Here is a 23,738-nt window from a genome sequence, read left to right as displayed (position 1 = left end):
TTATGTTAGATGTAACATTCCCAACTTAAAGAAGGAAATGGAAGCTTAGCAAATTGGCACAACTTGCCTCCAACTGCCAGGCAGAGTAAGGGTTTCCCAGCTGAAGTGCCAACGCTCTGTACAGTGACACCAAATCCCTTCAAAATTCCCTCAAAAGGCTCAGACCATGATCTGTTCTTGCATGTCACTAAAACCTGTGCTATCTAAACATTCCCCCCCCCCACATATTTGAGAAATATTGGAGAAATGCTCCAATCTCTTTCCATTTGCTAAACTGTATTTGTAATTCTAGCCTGATACTCAAAACATTCAATAAAAACTATCACAAAGTGGGTGAAAACCTTGAATTGCAGGAGCTTGGATTAGAAAGCTGAAGGACCAATGGGAGCATAGAAGCTCTCAACTTTCCATTTGTTTCTAAAAAAACAAAAACAAAAACCCACTGTTTACCAAGACCATGTCAGTGAAGATGCAGAAGAGTCCTGGATTTCCTTTTTGTTTATACTCAAGTAATTACTGGATAACAGCCAGTAGCTAGCTTACAAAATAAGGTCAAGAAGCTTCACCGGCCGGGCGCCGGTGGCTCATGGCTGTAATCCTAGTTACTCAGGAGGCTGAGATCTGAGGATCACGGTTCAAAGCCAGCCCAGGCAGGTAAGTCTGTGAGATTCTTATCTCCAATAAACCACTCAAAAACTGGAAGTGGTGCTGTGGCTCAAGTGGTAGGGTGCTAGCCTTGAGCTGAAGAGTGCAGGGTCAGCACCCAAGCCTAGAGTTCAAACCCCATGACCGACAAAAAAAAAAAAAAAAAGTTTCACAGCATGATTCAAACCAGTAAGGCCATAAAGGTAGAATTCATATCAGTGAAAATTCTCATGGCCATCTACTTCTCAGGTGTGGCTTCAAATCTCTGCTTTAACAAATGCATCCATCTCCTTATCTATCAGTTACCAACCACCCTCCCAGCTACCCACATATTTGGTGACTAGAGACCAACTATAGGCTGTTTTGCCAGGTGGGGTAACCTGTGCTTCAAGTCTATTAAGAGGGTTGAGACTAATAATCAGATGATTAATGCCAGCTGATATTAGGGACTAAGGTTGTTATGAATGACTATAACATGTGATACTGTAGGGTTTGTGGTGAGGAGCTGGGTTAGGGTCTACAATCAGACCAAAGGCAGTATGGGGCTCCAGCATGTGGAGAGACAACAGCAAGCTACTTTAAAAAAGGGTCTGAATTATAATCCAAGTGTAACTGGAGCTACAAATTCTGAGGAGGAGGAAGGTGGCTTGAGTCAGCTTTAAAACCATCAAAGTGAGTGCTGGAATCCTAGCTACTCAGGAGACTGAGAAAGGAGGATCACTGTTCTCAGCCAGCCTGGGCAGGAAAGTCCGTAAGACTGGCATCTTCCATTAAACACCAAAGAAGCTCAAAGTGGAGCTGTGGCTTAAGTGGTAGAGCACCAGCCTTGAGTGAAAAAGCTAAGGGACAGTAGCTGAATTCAAGCCCCAGGACAGGTACAAAAACCCTCGAGGTGGAGGGGGGAGAGAATGGCTTATAAGGGGGTAAGAGCAGAGGCGGGAGAAATCAGACCCAAGGACTCCCACCAAAGCTCCTAAATTAAGGAGATTCTATAGAAAGAAGACAGGAGTGGTTTTAATCATGTCTCCATTGCAGGTCACAGATCTACCACAAAAACAAATGGATGAATTATTATTTTGTCCGAGGTGGAGAGGCTGGCCTGACTCTGGATTAGCAACGATACACGCGCCTGTCACTCAAAAGAGGCGTTTGTCTGGGGCTGGAAGCAGCCACGATGCAGGACCTGCCAGCCCTCCCCGCTGAAGGACCTTCCCAATGAAGTCTGTCCTCTGGTAGAAATGCAAAACTGCAGATCGCATTTTCGAAAGATGGCCGGCCATTCCTAAGAGGGCAGAGACTGGGCTTCCAGGGAGCTTACTTTATTAGAGGCCATTTATCATCCCCCCCCATTGTTATGGATAACAGCAGGTAAGCCTGAGACCTCGGGACCGGCTCGGGCATTAGCTAGTTTGAAGGTGGGTGCCTGGGGAGTCGAGGGCCTGGGTGAAGACTTCCGGCCTGGGGAAGGAGAGGGAGGCCTGAGGCCCGGGCCACCGGCCTTTCCGCATCATCACATGTTCTAGAAGTGTGATGATGGCCCCTGAATGCGTAAAACAGGTTCACCAGCTGCATCCACCGCCGCCATCCCGCGCTGGCCGAGGGGAGTGACAAGAAAGCCTGGTGTGCGCCACGTGTGCCGCAGATTTCCCCGAATTTTCTCGAAGGCTCCCCCCCCTCCCCTTGCAAGTTCCGCCTCTCCTCCTTTGCAGTCATCCCGGCTCCAGCTGTGCGTCGGCCTTTGACTCCATCTGTCCTTCCGCTGGGGACCGGTCTCCGCGGGCAAATGGAGAACACAAGTTTGGCTCTGCAAAGTGATTCCAGCCCCCACCTCCCCCGGCGCGCGCGCCCGAGCGGTGGGAACGCGCGCCCCGGCCGCTCCGCACCCCCCGCCCTCGGCCAGCCAGGCCAGGGCAGGGCAGCCCCTCGCCGGCGCCCGCCCGCTGCCCGCCCCGCGGTCCACGTCTCCCGATCCTTTAGCGTCTGCTGCTCTTCCGCCCGGCGGCGGAGCCCCGGCGCGCAGGTTGGACTTGGTCCTCGTGGGCGCCGCGTCACGCGCGGGGAGGGGACGGAGGCCGGGGCGGAGAAGGGCGCCGCGCGGGGTCCCGGAGACGCGGCCGCGGGGCGTGGCCGCCCCCCCTCCCCACCCGCCAGGCCCCGCCCCCGGCCCCGCCCCCTTCCCCGGCCCGAGCCCCAGCTTCTCGGTGTGAGCGCGCCTTAAATAATTTCCTCCTCCTCCTCCTCTTCCTCCTCCTCTTTTATTTTTGGCAAAAGAAACAATGCACCTGACTTTACCAGGGGGAGACGAGCAGCCGGGCAGAACGAGGCGCAGATGGAAGAGGAATAAAAGGAGAGAGGGAAGGAGATGAGCCGCGGTTAGAGCCATCCCGGGGGCTGCAGCGGCGGCTGGCGCGGCGGAGGCCGCCGGAGCCGCCCCGTCGGTCGGCGTGAGCGGCGGGCCGGGCGCGCCGGCAGCCGCCGCCGCAGCGCGGGATGCGGATGTGACCGCGGGAACTCGTGGCTCCGCGGGGCTCTGTGCCACACACGTTTTCTTCTTCTCGGGCGCGCACGCCGCACAGGCTCCTGGATCCCCCCTCCCCTCCGCCCTGCCATCCCGCCCCAAGCTGGCAGACACCCCGGAGAGTTCCCCGGAGGCTGGCGGGGCGCGGAGCCCTTGTGCGCCGAGGATGGGCGCCGGGCGTCCCGGGCCGGGGACTCCCGCGCGGAAGCGCCGTGGGCTCCGCGGACGGAGCCGCTCGCCCCGTAGGTGGCCAGGCGGCGGCGGCGGCGGCCCCGGGGCGCGCCGCGCCCTGCTCGGGTTCTGCGTGCACGCGTGGCTGTGGGCGTCCTCGGGCTCCTCCGCCCAGGTCTTCAACCTGAGCCTTTCGGTGGACGAGGGCCTGCCTGCGGACACGCTGGTGGGTGACCTCCGCGCGGCGCTGGAGGCCGCGCAGCCGCAGGGGGGAGTCGGCTTCCTGCTGTCCGAGGACTCGGAGGACTCCCCGCTGCTGGACGACTTCCACGTGCACCCGGACACCGGCATCATCCGCACGGCTCGGCGCCTAGACCGCGAGCGGCGCGATCGCTACCGCTTCGTGGCCGCCACGCTGCTGGGCGCCGTGGTGCAGGTGGAGATCCGAGTCAACGACGTGAACGACCATTCGCCCCGCTTTCCGCGCGACTCCCTGCAGCTCGACGTCTCCGAGCTCAGCCCGCCGGGCACCGCCTTCCGCCTGCCAGGTGCGCACGACCCGGACGCCGGGCTGTTTGGCACGCAGGGCTACAGCTTGGTGCAGCCCTCGGAGCCCCCCGGGGACCCCGAGGGGCCGTTCTTCCAGCTGCGGTACGGGGCTCCAGGGCCGCCACCCCCGGCATCGGCGTCGTCGCCGCCCCTGGAACCGCTGGACTTGGTGCTCCTGCGGCGTCTGGACCGAGAGACGGCGGCGGCACACGAGCTGCAGATCGAGGCGTGGGACGGCGGCAGCCCGCGGCGCCGCGGCCGCCTGCGCGTGGAGCTGCGCGTGCTGGACGAGAACGACAACGCGCCGGTCTTCCAGCAGGACGAGTACCGCGCCGCGGTGCGCGAGGACGCCCCGCCGGGCGCCGAGGTGTGTCGCGTGCGCGCCACCGATCGCGACCTGGGGCCCAACGGGCTCGTGCGCTACCGTATCCGCGCCCGCCCCGGGCCCCGCTCACCGGACGGCGACGCCTACTTCATGGTGGACGAGCTGAGCGGCGCCGTGCGGGTGCGGAGGCCTCTGGATCGCGAGGCGCAGGCCTGGCACCAGCTGGTGATCGAGGCCCGCGACGGGGGTGCCGAGCCCGAGGTCGCTACGGCGCGCGTGTCCATCACCGTGCTGGACGTGAATGACAACCGGCCGGCCATCCACCTGCTCTTTCTCACCGAGGGGGCCGCGGCCCGCGTCTCCGAGGGAGCCCGACCGGGTGACTACGTGGCTCGCCTGTCGGTGTCCGACGCGGATGGCGACCCCCAGAGGGAAGAGGAGGCGTCCAGGGATCTGGGCCTCGGGGGCGGGGGCATCTCGCTGTCCCTGGAGGGCGGGGAGGGGGCCTTTGCGCTGCGCCCCGGGGGGGCCCCAGGAGTCTTTTTCCTCTGCGTCGAGGGTCCCCTGGACAGGGAGAGCCGGGATCTGTACGAGTTGGGACTGGTGGCGACGGATGCGGGGTCCCCACCCCTGAGCACAGAGGAGACCCTGCTGCTCCGCGTCACTGACCTCAACGACCAGCCGCCCATCTTCAGCCAGGAGCTTTACCGGGCCTCGGTGTCCGAGGCCGCCGCCCCTGGCACCGCAGTGCTGTGGGTCAGTGCCTCGGATGCCGACGAGCCGGGCACCGATCACGCCCGGCTGCGCTACGCGCTCGTCCAGCTCCAGGCCGGCTGCGAACCCGAGGTGCCGCCCCCCGCGGCCGAGTGTAGACCGGCCTTCGCCATCCATCCGGAGAGCGGCGCTATCAGCACCGTCAGGGGTCTGGACCGCGAGACCCAGGAGGAGGTGGAGCTGAGGGTGGTGGCCCAGGACCTCGGACGCCCCCCACTCTCCGCCACCTGCCGCGTGCGCATCACCGTGGCCGACGTCAATGACCACGAGCCGGTGTTCCCGAGACAGGTGTACAACGCGACCCTCGCGGAGCATGCCCCGGTGGGACACTGCTTTCTGCAGGTGAGTGTGGCAGGCCGGGGGAAGGCGCGTGGGCATCTGCCCAAGGAGTTGTGCCACGCGTGGTTATATATCCCGGGTGCCCCGGGGTGTCGATTTCCCCTCCTCTGCGAGGTAAATCCCTGTGATCAGGGAATTTTTTGTGCCAGGGTCTTGACTGCGTGAGCACTCAGGCGCCTCCTATTGCATAGGACATCTGAATCTTGATTGTTCTTATTCTCCATGTTTTGCACCCAAGTTGATTGGGGAATGAACCAAATAGAGCTCAACAGACAGGGCTTCTGAGCGCCACAGTGAGCCATCCAGGCCCTAAGGCAGTTTCCATAAAGGAGCTTTTGAAATGACAAGTATTTGTGTTTAAAAGTGTAATTATCTTGACCTTCAACCAGAGACTCCTTACATGTTTTTTTTTTTGGAACTTGTAAGCATTGTGTGAGGGCCTGATACATGTTCATTATCATCCTCTGGCTTAAGAACCTCCCTGATATTCTCAGGACCTGGGCTCTATGTCTTGTTTTGTGTGTGTGTGTGGCGGGTGGGGTGAGGGAGGCGTGCAGTACTGGGGATTGAACACCGGCCCTTGAGCTCTCATTTGGATTTTTCCCTTAGAGCTGGTGCTCTACCACTTGAGCCACACCTTCACGTGTGGCCTTTTGGTGGTTAATTGGAGGTAAGTGTCTCCCAGACTTTTCTGCCCACATTAGCTGTATTCCTCAGGTCTCAGCCTCCTGAGTTGCTAGGATTAAAGGCTTTAGCCATCAGTGGCTGCCTTACTTTTGTTTTGCTGGTTGAGAATCCTCTGTTTAAGAGGGAGACAGACCTGGAGTGAATTCTGTTAGTTCCACCAGTATTGCATTGAATAGAGTTCAGATACATGGATTTAGGTGTGCCGCAAAGGAGACACGAGAGGAGCAATCAAGGATGTCCAATGTCCATGGATAGTGTCTGCCATGGATTTCTACCAACTAAGTCCTAACAAGTGAGAGGCTGGACTAGCTGAGTCCCAAGATTTCTTCCATCTGGAGGCTTCTTACAGATCTTATAAAAATTGTATACCAGGGCCTGGGAAGTTGGCTCAGTGGTAAAGCGCTTGCCTTGCATGCATGAGGCCCTGGTTTGATTCCTCAGCACCACATAAGCAGAAAAAAGCCGAAAGTGGTGCTGTGGCTCAAGTGGTAGGGCGCTAGCTTTGAGCTGAAGAGCTGAGGGACAGCGCTCAGGCCCGGAGTTCAGCCCCCACAACTGACCCCCCCCCCAAAAATTGTATACCATGGATGCATATGGGGAAAAAAAATTGAAGTGGGTTAATTGTGGCTCTTGTGACTAGAGACCACCTTCAGGGTTGTTTTAAATTGTGAAATGGGTCCTCCATGAGGTGTGTGTCTGTCTTGTTCCCATGGCTGGGGGGCAGTGGATCCTCTAGGGTGGGTTGACATCGTAGGGAATGCACGTCCACCAGTTGCGCAGAGCCTTTCTGTGTTGCCAAGTGTTCCTACAGTATTAACTGTCTGGAAATGTCAGGATTTAGCCCTTCAAGGTTTGCAGAAGCTCCTTCACACACCGGCCCTGGTGGCCACCCCGTAGCAGTTGTGTGAGCCTTCCGTGTCCCATCTAACCACCTGTCCCCTGAATCCCAGAGTGAGCGCCACTGAAGTGTTTGCCTTCTTTGTCTTTATTCACTCCACCTTTCTTTCTACAATTTTGCAAAAACTAACCTCACCTACTCTGTGAATCTCAAGGCTCTGCTTAGTTCCAGTGGGCATGTTCTTTACAACTGTACTTCTTTTTTCTTGTTCTGGGTCATTCTGCCCTTTTAGAACTCACCTTCTCTTTAGTGTCTGTCTTCCAAAAATCAAACAACACAGTGATAAACAGCAGGAAAAGGTTCTTTCCTACATTTCCTGGAAAGGAATACCATGCTGCCTAATTAAAACACAACCTGGAAACTGCAGGATTGTTCAGGGTCAGTTGTTCACAGACAGAGCCACAGAGCCAACTATCATGCAGTCATTGGTGGAACCTCTAACACTGAGCCAAAATAGCACATCTGTCTGTCTGTGTCTGTCTCTGTCCATCTGTCAGCTATTTCATGTATCATCTATCAAATCTGTGATCTATCTGTCCATTCATCCACCTACTTTCTGGTGGGGATCAAACCCTGGGCCTTGCCTCGTGTCTTCCTGCTGTGTCTGCTTAGGCTGGCTTAGAACCCACAATTCTCCCATGGGGAGAATTCTCTCCATGGCTGGGATTACAAGCCAGTGCCCCTACACCTAGGCTAATAACTCTTTGCATGAATTGCTTATTTTCAGTATTTGTTAGTTGTGGTATGGTGACTAACACAACTCTGCAGGCGTTTGCCCGGATCTCTTAACTCCTTGCTCTGTACCTACCCTTCTGCGGGCTGTCCCTTCTCGACTCCCAGCCCTCTGGAGGCAGCTGCTTCCCATCTCCTGTGATTTTCCTGCTGCAGAGAGGGATTCCTATTCAGAAACACTCCAGTTCCAGTGTCTGACCAGAAAGATTCTTTTTCTCATATGACTGCCCGAAAGACTAACTTCAGCGTTTAGACTGTGACTGTGCTCACTTGCAGCCTTTCCTGAAAACAGTAGCAACTTCAGTGTTCAGGCATGAGCTACACATATGCAAGAGCCAGCTGATTCTTTCATACTCCCTCAGATGCTATGGTAATTCATGCATCCATCCACTGAGTCAACAACCACCAATGGACAAATATTTACGTAGGTACTGGGGAGACAGCAGTGAGCAAATGAAGCAGGGTCCTGTGCTAGTAGTGCTCTGTCTTGTGTTCTGCATCTCTGTCCCTTCCCGAGCAGGCCACGTGACGACGCCTGCTAGCCTCATTCCTGATTCCTCTTCTGACCTTCCTCTCCCTCTACACTGAACCTGCCTCTCAAATGCATCTCTGTTCTTCTCCTCCAAATGCAATAGACTTTTCGTGGTCACAGCCTCCCTCCTGCTCCCTGAAGCATTTTGGAGGGTTGCCCAGCCCACTTCCTCTTTCCTGGACGCATCTTCTGCAGAGTCTTTAGTCTCATTGCCGTCCCGTTCTGTCCCTCCCTTGACCATCCTTTGGAGCCAGAGCACTCTCCCTGTGCTAGAAGCATCTCCAAAGGCTCTGTCTTCCTCTCATATCAATTCTTCCTTCACTCTCTTATATAACCCCAGAATTTCTTTCTCTTTTGTTTTTATAATCTCCATTTGGTCAAACTCCCTTACAAATTTCAGACTAACCTTTCTCTGTTGGCCTTTTTAATCACCCTGGGGCTTAAGTCATGGTTTCACATTCTTACTTGACTCTACCACTTAAGCCACATCTCCCATTCCTCCCTCCCTCCCTCCCTTCCACCTTCCCTCCCTCCCTCCCTCCCTCCCTCCCTCCCTCCCTCCCTCCCTCCTTCCTTCCTTCCTTCCTTCCTTCCTTCCTTCCTTCCTTCCTTCCTTCCTTCCTTCCTTCCTTCTTTCTCTTTATTCTTGGTTGTGGGGCTTGAACTCAGGGCCTGGGCGCTATCCCTGAGCTCTTTTGCTCAAGACTAGCGCTCTTCCACTTGGAGCCATAGCTCTACTTCTGGTTTTTGAGTAAATTGGAGACAAGAGTCTCACAGGTACTTTTCTGCCCAGGCTGGCTTTGAACCGTTATCCTCAGATCTTAGATTCCCAAGTAGCTAGGACTACAGGCGTGATCCACTGGCATCTGGCTGCTTCTGGCTTTGTTTTCTGGTTAAATGAAGATAAGGATTTCTCAAATTTGTCTGCTTGACCTGGCTTTGGCTAGCCTCAGATAATCAGATCTCAGCCTTTAGGTAGCTAGAAGTGAGCTACCCTTTCTCTAAAGAGCAACTCTTTCTCTTCTTCCCCTTCATCCTCCCCTTCTTTCCCCCCTTTTAGAGCTCATGTCTACTCAAAGCACTTTTGTCCAAATCAAACAAAAATAAAATGAGACAGAAGAAACAAAATTCATTCCTAGGTTCCCTATAAGGAAATAGTAAAATACATAGTAACCGAATTGTCCCCCATCCCTTCGTCTCTGTCTGTCAGTTCTTTTAGGAAACTCCTGCTTTAGATAAAGTAGCTTTTCAAAAGATGTGTTTACACTTTTGCTGCATGTCAGGGTGTGTATTTGCTGTGTGCTGGGGTGGTTGCCTTTTGCCTTGTTGAAAACTGTGAGAATATAAAGAGGAAGGTCATGTCCTTTGTCCATCCCTTGGGCAGAGAGCTGGCCTTGAGATTCCAAATAGGCCGTGGGAGAGAACAGCTGGCCATGTGTATTTGTTCACCTTGTGGTCTGACTTTGAGGAGCCCATGGAGGGACCATGATGGGAAGGCCTGACCCTGGGCCCCCACTCTGCCTTGGGAGCTCCCCCCTCCCTTTTTTTTTTTTTTTTTTTAAAGTAATCTTGTAGCCTTCAACAGCTTTGCCTCAGCTGTACCTTGGGAATAGAATTGAAGTACTGTAAATGCCCCCTAGGGGGTGGTATGCTGAAAGCCAGTTTATTAATCAGCTTTAGGTCCTGTGTCTAGGACTGAGTACTGTTGGTGGAAGGAATGAGCAAGAAACTGAGCAAATGTGGCTCTTACGAAGAACATGGGCACTTTCTTAATATTGCTTATTTCTCTCCAAATCTGACCACAATATATGGCAAGGCCTCGAATATTTATTGTATCTTATCTGTGCTTTTCTGATGCTCGCTGGCAGGACCCTGTTCCTTCCGCTGTCAATGTTTGCCTGCCATCCCTTCATCCTGGGGAGCTTGGCGTCCTAACTCCAGGGTCACTCCTTCCTCTCTGGGCTTCTTATTCTGCCCAGCTCCATCCTTAGTGTTCCTTACAGTGCCACAGTTGTTTCCTTGTGTTAGGAAAAACAGTTGATTGGGGGTACCATGAAAGGGGGGTAACATTTACTGGTATTTGAATCTTTTGTGGTCTTTAGCTTCTTTAACCTTATATACTAGATGATCATTAGCTATTAAATTTTACTGAAGCACTACCTAGTGGGAAAAAAATCTTAATAGTAAAAGTTAGACCTAGTCAAAGTTTTTACTCTGTGTGTGTGTGTGTGTGTGTGTGTGTGTGTGTGTGTGTGTGTGTGTGTTCGGTATTGGAGTTTGAATCACACTTCCTAGGCAGGGGCTCTAAACTTGAGCCACACCCCTCAGCTCTTTTTTTAACTAAGTTAATTTGGGGATATGATCATGTATGTATGTCTAATTTGGCCTGCATATCTGGGCTGACAGGCGTGTGCCCCCTCACCCAACTATTATTGGTTGAGATGGGGGTCTTTTTAACTTTATGCCCACACTATCCTTAAAATACCCTCCTCTCTGCTTAGGATGGCTGGAATTGCAAGCAGAAGCTACCATTCCTACATCGTGTTTTTTTTTTCTCTCAGCATTGGGGTTTAGACTCAGGGATTCATCTTTGCTAGTCTCTTGAATGACATTTCTAGCCCTTAGTGTATACAGGGCTTTTGTGCTGGTACCAGTGTTTGAATTAGGGCCTTGCATATGCGCTTGGCTTTTTTTTAATTCACAGCTGGTGCTCTATCACCTCAGCCATACCTCCAGTCCAGCCTTATGCTGGACTTAATAGTCTCATGGACTTTTCTACACAGGCCGGCTCTGACCCATGATCCTCAGATCACAGCCTCCCGAGTAGCAAGGATGATAGTGTGAGCCATTAGTTCCTGTTTCTTCTGTTATATTTTATATGTTGTACAGTCTATCCCTTTGCCTCCTCCCATGAAATCAAGTCATTCGTTATTTCTATTCACTTTCTAGAAGTTAAAACTTGTGTTTTCTATTTTAAATGATTGTAGTGATTTTTAATGGTTTAGTATTTGCTGTGATGGCATTAGTGACTTATTTCGCCTGAGAGCCTCCAGCAGGAAAATACAACCTGTGCCAAGAGCAAGAGGGGCTGGCAGCGTAGCTTTACTTTCCTCGATGTGGCAGCAAGGACCGAGCCCAGCAGAGCTCCTCCTGTGGGGTTACCGTCCCTCCGAACATCCTCCCAGCATGGCCACCCTCCTTCTCCTGCATCTTCACCCTACCTTGAAACGTCTTCTGGTCTTCCTTTGAAGTAACTCTGCAGAACTAGCTATTGGGAAGGATTTGTTTTGCTGTTTGATTTTAGACAGTGGTCTGGCTGGGGGTGTCTCCTGTTCTGTGTGTCTGCATCTGGAAACCCAAGGGAGGTTTGTGTTTACTGAAGGGTTGTCTTGTTTCGCGTGGAAGCGTGTCTGTTGTAGGAGAAACAGGCGAGGAGGTGAGGAGAGAGCTCAGTGTGTACACTGTTGATGCTCCTTTGAAGGTAAGATTCTTTGAGGTCTCTACAAAGGCTCCTGTGTTCCATGGACATAATCAAAGCCCTGTTTTCGGGTGCAGATCAAGTTCCTGGAGCCAGCTTACAAGGATCTCTTACGGCATGTGTCCCTGTAGAATCGCATTGTCTTGTGGATGTCTCTCTCGCTTTCATTGCCTCTGACAGGCTCCAACATGAGGAGAGGTGACAGGACACTTGAGGATACCTGATAAAGTCATATCTCACAGTTCCCAAAGCGACAGGCTTGCTTGCTTCCGTTAAACGTGCAGGTTCCATTAAACATATAGATTCCATATTTATTACTGTGTATTCTTTTATTTTTTTGGCTGGTCGTGGGGCTTGAACTCTGGGCTTGGGCACTATCCCTGTGCTCTTCAGCTCAAGGCGAGTGCTCTACCACTTGAGCCACAGTGGTTTTCAAGTAGTTTTTATTGGAGATAAGAGTCTCAGGACTTTCCTGCCTGGGCTGGCTTTGAACCGTGATCCTCAGATCTCAGCCTCCTGAATAGCGAGGATTACAGGTGTGAGCCACTGGCTCCTGGCTCTTAATACCACAACATGAGCTTAATAATTTTACCTTGAGTCTTGTATCTTCATACAATTTTGCTTTATGCTAGTACGAGTGCTTTACTGCTTGAGCCACAGCTCTACTTCTAGTCCCCCCCCCCCCCCCCCGCAGGAGAAGGAGGTCGTGATCGTTAATTAGAGTCGCACAGATTTTCCTGTCTTGCCTGTCTTTGGACTTCAGTCCTCAGATCTCAGCCTCTTGAGTAGCTGGGATTACAGGCGTGAGTCACTGGCGCCCACCTCCTGTCCTTCAAATGAGTAGAGAAAGAGCACACTCCGCACACTGGGGAGCAGCCCTCGCTGCAGCTCCACCATGTTGCCGCTTTGACCTTGGCCTCTAGCCTCTAGATCTGTGAGGAATAAACACCTGCTATGAAACTATCCGTCTGTGGAGTTGTGTTATGACAGCCCGGGTGATGGAGGCTCCAGGTGCTGTCCCGCAGCCCTCTGGCAGCGGTTCCCCGCTTTCTGCCTCTCACTTGTTCCTGAAAGCACCATTGCCTTAGGAGGCCTTCCTTCACCAGTAAGCATCCCGGATGACCACGGCTAGTCACTCCGTCCCATAGACACTCGTAGATCATACACGCCATATAGTAAGTCTCACTGGAAGCACGCCTTGACCAGGTAATTGTTTGGTCTTGACTCTTGTTGCAAGCTTCATCAATGATGGCAGAGATCTGATCTGTCTTCAGTGATCGCAGGACAGGCTGTGGGCATGAAAGCTGCTGGCTTTGGGAACTGGGCGTGTCACAGGTAGCTGAGAGGCGTGTCTAAAATCTCATACTCCCAACCACCTTCCAAAAATGCTCTGCTCATGAAACATCTGTCTCAACTCATACGACGGGTAATGCGATCTCTCTCTCTCTCTCTCTCTCTCTCTCTCTCTCTCTCTCTCTCTCTCTCTCTCTCTCTCTCTCTCCTCTGTGTTTTATGCTATAATTTAGTACCAGACACAGCTTCTCATTTCAGGAAAAAAAGATCTTTCTCAGAGCCTCTTTTTCACTGTCAGCATGTGAAGGCCTGAGAGGGAGCATAGGTTAGCAGACATTACAGAAACTCATTTCTGAAATGTGTCAAGTTAGTGGTTCTCTGTTGAGCCTCTAACCCGGCTGGCGAAGGCACGCAGGCTTCTCAGTTAGCCAGACATAATCAATCGGCTAGCTGTTTTGCTTGAGAAGATGGCAGTATTTTAACCTTTCCGTTGACTCTGTCTCTAACTCGAAAAAATAAACAAACCAGTGCAGAACTTAACCAACAGGAATGATTACAGGAGATGTATTTCCACTTGCATTTGGAAGAAGGCCAATCTGGTAGAGCGCTTTTTCTCAATTCTCTGAAGCAGAATACAAATTGACTTATTAATAATCATGTGCTCGGTGGGAGATTGCAGAGAAGCTGAGTTTTTTGCTTTGCATTTAAGAGAGATTTGAATTGTATTTCCTTTCTGATGGAGAGGTAAAAACATGAAAGTGGAACATAGGAATGGGGTACCATGTGCATGGCCAGGTCCATCTTAAATAAGCCTATCTTTGTGAATATTTATTTATTTGTTTGTTTCTAGTGCCGTTAGTGGGTCTTGAGCACACTTTTTAGTTCAGTGCTGGCACTCTACCACTTGAATCCATTTCTACTTTCAGGTTTTTGCTAGTTAATTGAAGACAAGACTAGATATGTGTGCTCAGACAGGCTTTGAACTGAGATCGTTTAGATCTCAGCCTCCTGAGTAGCTAGCATGATAGGCCAGTACTGAGCTTGACCCTTTCTTTTTCTTTCTTTTGTGAATGATGTTTATTTAGTTTTAGTATTTCACTTTCTTTTTATTGTTATTATATTGGTGATGTACGGAGGAGGGGTTACAGTTCTGTGAGATAAAGAGAGCATTTCATTTTGAACAAGATCAGCCCTTCTCTCACTCTATCTGTTTTTCCCTCCTGTCCATACCCACAAGTTGGATAGTCCATTTTCAACAAATACTGCTGTATTTGTCCACCCTTTGTCCCTCTATTTCTGTGTCCCACGTACCCTCCCAAAGGCAGATAAACGAATGAAAAAGACAAAAAGCAAAAAAAACAAGAAAGAAAAAACCCTTTTTGTTTCCATTTCCTGGAGGTCATTCAACGAATACTATTTTATATGATCAGATGTGCACAGGCATTGAGTCTTTGTGTTCTCCTAAGAATCCCCTCCTTCGGTCTCACTGAAGATGACTACCTAGAGTCTTGTGTAATTTTTTAAACCACTCAGTGTGTTTACTTGTAGATTCAGAAGCACATTCTAGCAATGGGAACACCATCCCAATCCATTCCTCTGGCCCTTTGCAATGTATAGGACATGATTGCTATTCTCCACTGTGTGTCACGAAAGAGCTTCTGCCGCTTCTGTGACTGCAGTGTCGTACCGTACACCAACCTTTCTTTACTCCCTGGCCTCAATTACTTCCATTCCATTCCCACCTTCTACGGGATCAAATTCCATGTTCCATGTATGATATCATGTAGTACCTGTCTTTCTTTGCCTGTCTTATGTGACTTAATGTAATGATCTCCTGTGCTATTCGTGTTGTCACCAATACAGGAGTCCCATTCTTTTTTCATGGGCGAATAGTACCCCATTGTATGTATGCACCATGTTTTCTTTATCAGTGGACAGACACTTGTTTTCTTTCTGGGACTGTTGTGATAATGCCACAGTGGACACAGTGGACATAGGAATGCAAATCTCATTTCCTTGGGATATGTACCCAGTAGTGAGGTTGCTGGATCATACAATAATTCTCTTTTTCTAATCCTTTTTGCTTTTTCAGAAAGCCTCTTGTGCTTTTCTCATGGACTAGGATCCTCCTGTCTGTGCCCTTTGCATAGCTGGGATTGCAGGCATGTACCACCACCTCTAGCTCTATTTTTGTTTTAGTGAGGAACCTCTATCCTGCTTTCTGTAATGGCTGTGCTAACTTAACATTCCCATCAACACAGTGCAAGAGTTCCCTTTGCTCTCATTTGTTGTTGCTGTCTTTTTTTGAGGTGATAGCTCCTTATGATTTTGATTTGCACTTTCCTCATTTGCCTTTGACTCTGCATGGTATAAGCTGGGATTGAGCATCACTTTACTCAGCTAGAGAATGGGATAATCAGATCGCTCTGAAGGCTTATTTTGAGAAGCAAAGGTTGTATGTCTAAAGCATTGACAAATTTGAGGTGTCTCTCCCACGTGGTGACATGTGCTCCAGCAGACATTGTTCTAAGTCTTGCTTTTACTGGCCTAGGTGATTCTGCATGATGCATCATGGGAAAGGTTTACTGCTTGAGGAAAACAAAGTGAGCCCTTCATCTGCTAGGTTCATTTTCCTTATTTACAGTGATTTACTTTTCCTGTCCCAACATATAATGAGATTGGAGGAGGTCATAAATGATACAGCCTAATCCTGAGAAACACCAATTTAAGATGTGCCACCTAAATGTAAGATGTGTGACCAGTTCTTTCAAGATGTCAGCACCTTACACTTACCAGCTAAGTAAATTAACTCTTAACTTTATATTGTTGTCTGAGGATAATTTATCACCTTGGTGGAGATAACTTGATAGAGGTTTTTTTTTTTTTTTAATTTATACTGTCTGTGGTTATAAGATCCAGAGCTACCCTGAACTGTCAAGCTTTTAAATAGCATTTTTCTCCTTTCTGATTCAGCTTGTTTGATGTGGTAACTTTAGAGCAAATGTTAGAATGTATACAAGTGCTGGGCACTGGTGGCTCATGCCTGTAATTCTAGCTACTCAAGAGGCTGAAACGTAAGGATCATGGTTCGGAGCCAGATCAGCCAGAAAAAGTTTGTGAGACTTTTATGTCCAACTAGCCACCAGAAAACTGAAAGTGGACTGTGGCTCAGAGTGGTAGAGTGCTAGCCTTGAGCACAAAAGCTCAGGGACAGCGCCCAGGCCCTGAGTTCAAGCCCCATGACTAACAAAAAAAAAGTACATGAGTTAAGTTTCTTTGATATTTGTAAGGAAGACAGAAGTCATTTTTCTCATTCCCTTGATGAAAAATCACTAACATGGTAATTATGATAAGGTAATAGTAGCTTAAAATCATAGTAATACACTAGCCTTATGATAATTGATACATCAGAAATAATGTAAATGATAACATAGCTATTAGCTTCATTGTTATTTATTATAACTTAAAGAAAGTTGACAAATACAATATTAATTTAAAAACTCACTCTAATGAATGTCATTTTCATTGTAATTTTGCTGGTATTGGGGCTTGAACACAGGGCCTTATGCTTGGCTTTGCTTGCTCATGCATACTGCTATATTCTTTGGGCCAGCCTCTAGTTGGGCATTTTGCTGGTTGTTGGAGATAGTGTCCTGAGAACTTTTCTGGCTGAGTTGTCTCTGTACCACAGTTCTCTGGATCTCACCCTCCTGAGTAGTTAGAATGACAGGTGTGAGCCCCAGCACCTGGCTAATGGCTAACTTCCTGCATAAGAAAATATGCTGCCAATAAAAGCTTTTGCTAATTCTGAGCTATCTGGATTTGTTAACTTTCTCATCCTCAGAATATCTATCTACAAGTTATTGCTATTAATCCTATTTTATAGATAGAAAAATTTAGAGTAAAGGACTAAGGAAGTTCCTGCTTGTGAAAGACACACTGACCCATCGAAGCTTAGTGGCTTCAGAGACACAAAGAACAGCAAAAGAGACACTTGAATGGTTAATGGCCATGTTTCAAGATTGTGGGTCTGGTGGACAGGCACCCCCAGAGTACTCATGGCAAGCATCTTTGTGTGTGTGTGTGTTTGTGTGTGTGTGTGTGTGTGTGTGTGTGTGTGTGTGTGTGTGTGTGTGTTGGGGCTTGAACTCTGGACCTGGGCGCTGTCCCTCAGCTCTTCAGCTCAAGGCTAGCTCTCTACCACTTGAGCCACAGTGCCACTTCTGGTTTTCTGGTGGTTTATTGGAGATAAAAAGTCTCACAGACTTTCTTGTCTGGGCTGGCTTTGAACCATGATCCTCAGATCTCAGCATTCTGAGTAGCTAGAATAACAGGTGTGAGCCACCGGCACCCAGCGATATCAAACAGCTTATCTTCCTTCCAGGTGAGTACTGTGGAGTGTACAATCTTCCTGGACCTGGTCCTAGTTTCATTATTTTTTGTTGTCCTCTCTGTAACCTGTGTACAGTAGTACACACAGCAATGTTCCCGTCAGTGACAGGCCAGACAAGCAGTGGGTGACCTCATGACGTGACGATGGAGCTTCTTCTCGTACAGCGCCATAGCCGTTGGGAGACGGTGGTAGGACACACGTCCACTATTGGCACGGATGCTGCTGTAAACAAACAGACTGCACTGCTAGCCATGGAAAAACAACAGCACACACAAGTAGGTACAGGACATAGTACCTGACAGCAGTACTTGAAGTCTACTAGTGCATTTACTTATTGCACTTTTAATGATTATTTCAGACTATTTCATATATACGGGAATATATACATAATAAAATATATACAAGAACATATATAAATATAAACATGTATATGCAGTTGCTATAGAACAGTCTGCTGAGCTCTGCTAGCAGGGCCTCTTATCTGTTCTATTTACTGCGTCTTGTTACTGAGGCTTCCCAGTGGATGGGCACCATGTAGGTTTGTGGAAGTCATTTGGTGATGTTCCCATAACAATGAAAGCACCGGGCACCTCTCAGAACATGTCTGAGTGGTAGGCCATGCACAGTGCATTGAACATTAGTTTTACTATCTATCCAAGACAGTTTTCGAGTCTCCAGGCTTCTGTCATAGAAGCTACTTTTTCAAAAGAAACCTTACAAAGCAATCCAATTTTTGCCAAAAAAAATCTCACAAAGTGATTGAATCTTCAACTTTTAAAAATTTATTAGGGGCTGGGAAGGTGGCTCAGTGGTAGAGCGCTTGCCTTGCATGCCTGAGGCCCTGGGTTCGATTCCTCAGCACCACATAAGCAAAAAGAAAACAGCCGGAAGTGGTGCTATGGCTTAAGTGGTAGAGCGCTAGCCTTGAGCTGAAGAGCTGAGGGACAGCGCCCAGGCCCAGAGTTCAGGCCCCACGACCGTACCCTCCACCAAAAAAATTATTATTATTAGTGGTACTACTATTAGTATTATTATTGCTATTTTGACTGTTCTGGGGCTTGACCACAGAGCCTGGGTGCTGTCTCTAAGCTTTTTTTTTTTTTTTTTTTTTTTTTTTTGCTCAAGGCTGGCACTCTACCACTTGAGCCACAGCTCCACTTCTGGCTTTTTTTGGTGGTTAATTGGAGTAAAGAGTCTCATGGTCTTTCCTGCCCCGGCTGGCTTCAAACTGTGATCCTCAGATCTTAGCCTCCTGAGTAGCTAGGATTATAGGCATGAGCCACCTGCATCTGGCTACTTTATTTTTTAAAAAATTATCTTTAAGGAATTTTACAAAGGGGTTTCAATTTAACCTCTCAATTAATGAGTACCATACATCTTGATCAGTGTGAATTTTTAACCTTTTAGTGAGAAAGTAAAGTGTAGTCAGTCCTAATTAAAAAAAATCCTATCAATGCCTACATTTTTTAGGGGAAAAACTAGAACATCTGAGTCTGTTGCTCCAAACAAGTGTTGTGTATAAATGGTCTAAAAATACACCTCCAGCATTAGAATTTGATTGGATGTGTGCTGCTATGCCAAGTTAATTCCAGGGTGACCCCCATGGTGAAGATTACTGTGATTGAAAAGCTGACAGTTGAGTCTGTTGTCATAGTAAGAATATGACAGTGTTCATTTCCAGGATGTTTTAATTATTATGAGATTTAGAAGAAGGCAAATGTCAGCAAGATTCCTTTCATTGTCCTGTAATCACAAATGCTAGACTTGGACGAGAACTCGGGTACAGAGAATTACATTCATTGTCAAGGGAATAAAGGCTACAAGAGAAAAGAGCCTCAGAAAGCTGAGGATTATTTACATATGTGCCACACTGTTGACAACAGGCCAAAGAACTCTTCTGTGCTTCCCTGTCCTGAAGCGTCACTGCCATGTTAATTAATAACTTCTTGCAACTCCAGCCACCTTCTTTGCCCAAAGCTGTGCTGTAAACAGCAAGTTGTTTTTGCTAGACTCACAGCCATAAGGCAAGCATTGTTTGTAGTGTGATCTGTCATGATATCCGTGTCAATTAAGATATCAGTATAGTTTTCAGAATAGGGACAGTGGGAGGTTTGAGTTCCCTACCTATCGGCTCTGTCTGCACATTTATTTCTCTTCTCTGCCTTGGTGGTACTGTGTGTGTGTGTGTGTGTGTGTGTGTGTGTGTGTGTGTGTATGCACGCACGCATGTGCATGTGCGTGTACCAGTCTTGGGACTTGAACTCAGGGCTTTTGTCACTGTCCCTGAGCTTCGTTCAAAGCTGGTACTCTACCACTTTGAGCCACAGCTTCACTTCCGGATTTCTGGTGCTTACTTGGAGATAAGGGTCTCACAGACTTTCCTACCTGGGCTGGTTCTGAACTGTGGTCCTCAGATCTCAGCCTGCTGACTAGCTAAGATTGCAGGTATGAGCTAGCAGCACCTGGCTGGTGCTTTTGTCTGTCGTCTCTTGTGAAGATTAGGCAAAGAATTGCTGAAATAAGACTCTAAAAGCATTCTCTGAAGACACGGCAGGGTGGAACAGGAGACTTTGTTCCTGTGTCAGCTACTGGCTTTAGCTCTGGGCTGGCAGAGGGGCTTGCTCTCCATCAGGGCTGTCTTTCTGAGTTCATGCCTGTGTGTCTCAGCAGGGCCGGTGGACATGAAATCTGAGCCTGGATTTAAGAACTGAGCAGTACAAGTTTGAAGGGCCTGGACACTGTCCCCGAGCTTCTTTTACTAAAGGCCAGTGCTCTACCCCTTGAGCCACAATACCACTTCAGGGTTTTTTTCTGAATAGTTTATTGGAGATAAGGGTCTCACGGACTTTCCTTCCCTGGCTGGCTCAGATCTCAGCCTTCTGAGTAGCTAGGATAACAGGTGTGAGCTGCCAGCACCTGGCTGCCAGGTAAGTTCTAAGATAAACTCTCTGACACAACCAGAAACGTTGTTACATCTTATACCTTGTGTGGAGAGGGAGGCGTAGCGGGAGCAGCCCGGAAACCTTTCACACCAGCGACACATGCTGTCACATGAGATGAACATGATCAGAAACACGTTTCTTTAAAAACAAAACACAACAAAAGCCACCCATTTAATTCGGGATTAAATCATACACATGAGCCTCCACAGATGTGCACCATAGGCAGGCATCTTTATACGAGCAATTGTGTGGTTTGTAGGATCCTTTGCACACAAAACTGGGCTGTCGGGGACCCTGTGGAGTAGACCCATTTCTCTCTCTTTCTCTTCTCTCTCTCTCTCTCTCTCTCTCTCTCTCTCTCTCTCTCTCTCTCTCTCTCTCTCTCTCTCTCTCTCTCTCTCTCTCTCTGTCTCCCCTCTCTCTCTCCTCTCTCTCCTCTCTCTCTCTCTGTCCTGGGGCTTGAACTCCAGGCCTAGGTGCTGTCCCTGAGCTTTTGTATTTGAGGATAGCAATTTACCACTTGAGCAACTCCTCTTTTTGTAGTTTAAAGGACACAAGAGTCTCAGGAACTTTCCTGCCTGGGGTTGCCTTGAACCTTTATTCTCAGATCTCAGCCTCCTAGGATTACAGGGTCAGCCATCGATGCCCAGCTAATGTGCAGTTTTTAAGTGACCTAGTGTGTCCTGAAGCCACATGGTAATGGCTGCATGACCCAGCCAGCACGTGCATGCATACGTGCACATAAAAGTACATGCATATAAACACAATGTATGCATACATATGTGTGCACACACGTGGTATGTGTATATATGTATGTACACACACAAACATATACATATATACATGGATACAAGATGTTAAATTCTAGTCAATAGAAAGCTAGTTCTGTTACTGAGCTTAAACTCAAGGCTAGCACTTTACCTCTTTTGAACTCAGGGCCTAGGCACTGTCCCTGAGCTTCTTTTGCTCAAGGCTAGCACTTTTTTTTTTTGCTTATGTGGTGCTGAGGAATCAAACCCAGGGCCTCATGCATGCAAGGCAAGCACTCTACCACTAAGCCACCTTCCCAGCCCAAGGCTAGCACTCTTATCACTTGAGTCACAGCACCACTTCTGGCTTTTTGTTTATGTGGTACTGAGGAATTGAAGCCAGGACTTTGTGCATGCGAAGCAGACACTACCACTAAGCCATATTCCCAGACCACACTCTGTCCGTCTTAAGCCACAGTTCCAGTTCTAGCCTTTGGGTGGTTAATTCGAGAGAAGTCTCATGGACTTTCCTGCCTGGGCTGCCATAGGTACCCAGCTAAGTTCTGACTGTTACTACTAACTAGTAGAGCTAAGTCTTAACAGCCAAGTCTGTATATAGAGGTGAAATCAGTGACTAGATTTAATGACTAAGCTAATCAGTGTAGGGATTTTCTTTGAAAACAAACCACAGTGTAACAAGAACAAAGGAATAATATTATAGAGTGGACTAACCTTGCCTTATTTAACTGGATGCTATTAGAACATAAATGAAGGTGATATTCCATCAGTGCATGACTTTGGAGCAAATGAAATCTTATACTGTGTGACAGATGAGAAATTTAATGAAAGCATTCATAAGGAAATGTGGCCCATGAATACATTGGAAGGTTAGCATCAGGGACTGGCCAGGCAACAGAATCATTCTGAGAGGAAGAATTTTTCATTAGGGAGCTTCAAATGACACCAGCCCTCCAAGAAAATCCTGGAAACATTTAAAAAATAAAATGATTCAACTTCCCTGTTTGCAGTAATCTATGAGTATACCTTATGCATTTCATAACATTACTACATATTTGAGTCTCGATTTGTGTTATGATTTGTATCTCGATGGGTCGAAGGAACATCTAGAAACATTTAAAATGTGATATTACTGCTCACAAAACATGTATGCACAATAAAAGTCTCTAGTCATGGTGCAAAAATGTCCGGCTGGAGTAATGCCTGAATTTAGTAATTCTTTGTAGATGAGACCACTAATCGGAGAACACCATGAACACCAAACAAGCCAGCCAACAGGCAAGCAATGGACGCAGAGCACTGAACAAAGTACCGAGTCAGACGGAGGTGAATGTGTTAGATTGTACATGCTGCAGCCACTATGCATGCGTGTTTCATCAACATTTTTTCATGCTTGTTCAATGATCTTGGCATGAACATATGACAGAATGATTCCATCAGGCCGCAGGGAATATGATATTGACTAACATCTTGTAAACATTTATGAAGCATGGAAAAGATATGACTGCTTTGCAACAATTTTAATTTGTAAGGATATACATCTTTTATAAGACAAGATTGCTTCATAAACGATTTCATCAAACTTGCCTTCCTGTGTCATTTTTATCATGTATTCACACTGTATCTCAATCTGCACATGCCACCTACTTTTATTCAATATTCCTTCAGAAGCATACAGAAGAGATCATTCTACTTAGAGTAACGAGTAGTATTTGAACTTTGGATATTGCTGTAAAGTCTTTACTGTAATTGGCCAACAGTTCTGTTGAACAGTTTCATTATTTTATAAAGTTTCAGAGACAGACTCCTATGCTTAAATAATGGTAGCAACTACCGTGTTAATATTTAGAATGAAAGCCGCTTAGAATCTAGTTGTGATAAAACAGGAAGTATTAGATATATCATATGTTGTTAATACAAAGACGTAGATGAACCAAGAAGTGGGGAAAAGCAGTCAAGAATTCAATGTATATACTACGATATTAAGAAAAGTAAGGGAAGGGGAGAGGGTGTAGGTGGATGAAAACGTCGAAAGGGGTGGCAGTTATCAACTTTATGCATTATATTCATAACTGCTTTGTTAAATGGCAGTTCCTTTGTACAACTACTTAAAGATAGTCAACAATTTTAAAAAAAGGAAATACAGCATGGTGCCACTGTGTGTCTAGCAATGCTTTTGTAAGAGTCAAGTGAAATGTGTAACGTAATAGAGGGTACTTTCTCCAGAGGGTCACACAACTCAACAGCCAACACTTATGTGGATATCAAGGTTATAAATAGCCTTTGCTTTCACACTGACGCTGATGTATCTATTAGCATATGAATAGTTTCTGTATCCTTCTGTATCTCTTAGTAAGAGGCATTCCACATTAGAAAGGATCTTTGTATGCAACTAGAACTATCTCTTGCTGAGGATGTTACTAAAAATCCCAGTTCTTTTGGACCAATAAACTTGTGTAACCTTTATAGATTTTGCAGTGAATACTTAGAACACTGGTGTTTCTGTGTCAGGCTTTAAGACTGGTGGATATGGAAACAAGAAGTAGTGGAGCTCTTTTGGAACTTTGTTGATGAAATATTACTTAGATGCCAGTGAGAGAAACTAATTTGAACAAAAGGAATTATAGTAAAGCCTATTTAAATCTTAAAATTGCCCTTTATTTAAAAAGTAGAGTACACCTTGTCTATATTTTTT

General features: G+C 47.8%; 1 protein-coding gene across 1 annotated transcript in view; it reads left to right on the top strand.

Moving 5' to 3' along the window:
* Positions 1-1,999: 1,999 nt before the first annotated feature.
* Positions 2,000-23,738, top strand: part of Dchs2 (dachsous cadherin-related 2) — a 153,138-nt gene continuing 131,399 nt past the window's right edge. Inside the window, exons 1-3 of the mRNA XM_070021972.1 lie at positions 2,000-2,013; positions 2,203-2,846; positions 3,043-5,324. Coding sequence (XP_069878073.1) covers positions 2,000-2,013; positions 2,203-2,846; positions 3,043-5,324 — 2,940 coding nt within the window. The remainder of the gene's footprint in view (positions 2,014-2,202; positions 2,847-3,042; positions 5,325-23,738) is intronic.

This window comes from Dipodomys merriami, unplaced genomic scaffold (assembly GCF_024711535.1).
Source record: "Dipodomys merriami isolate MVZ:Mamm:240054 unplaced genomic scaffold, mDipMer1.0.p SCAF_15, whole genome shotgun sequence".
Classification (NCBI taxonomy): Eukaryota; Metazoa; Chordata; class Mammalia; order Rodentia; family Heteromyidae; genus Dipodomys; species Dipodomys merriami.
The sequence above is the reverse complement of the archived record's forward strand: the minus strand, read 5'-3'. Positions and strand labels throughout refer to the sequence as shown.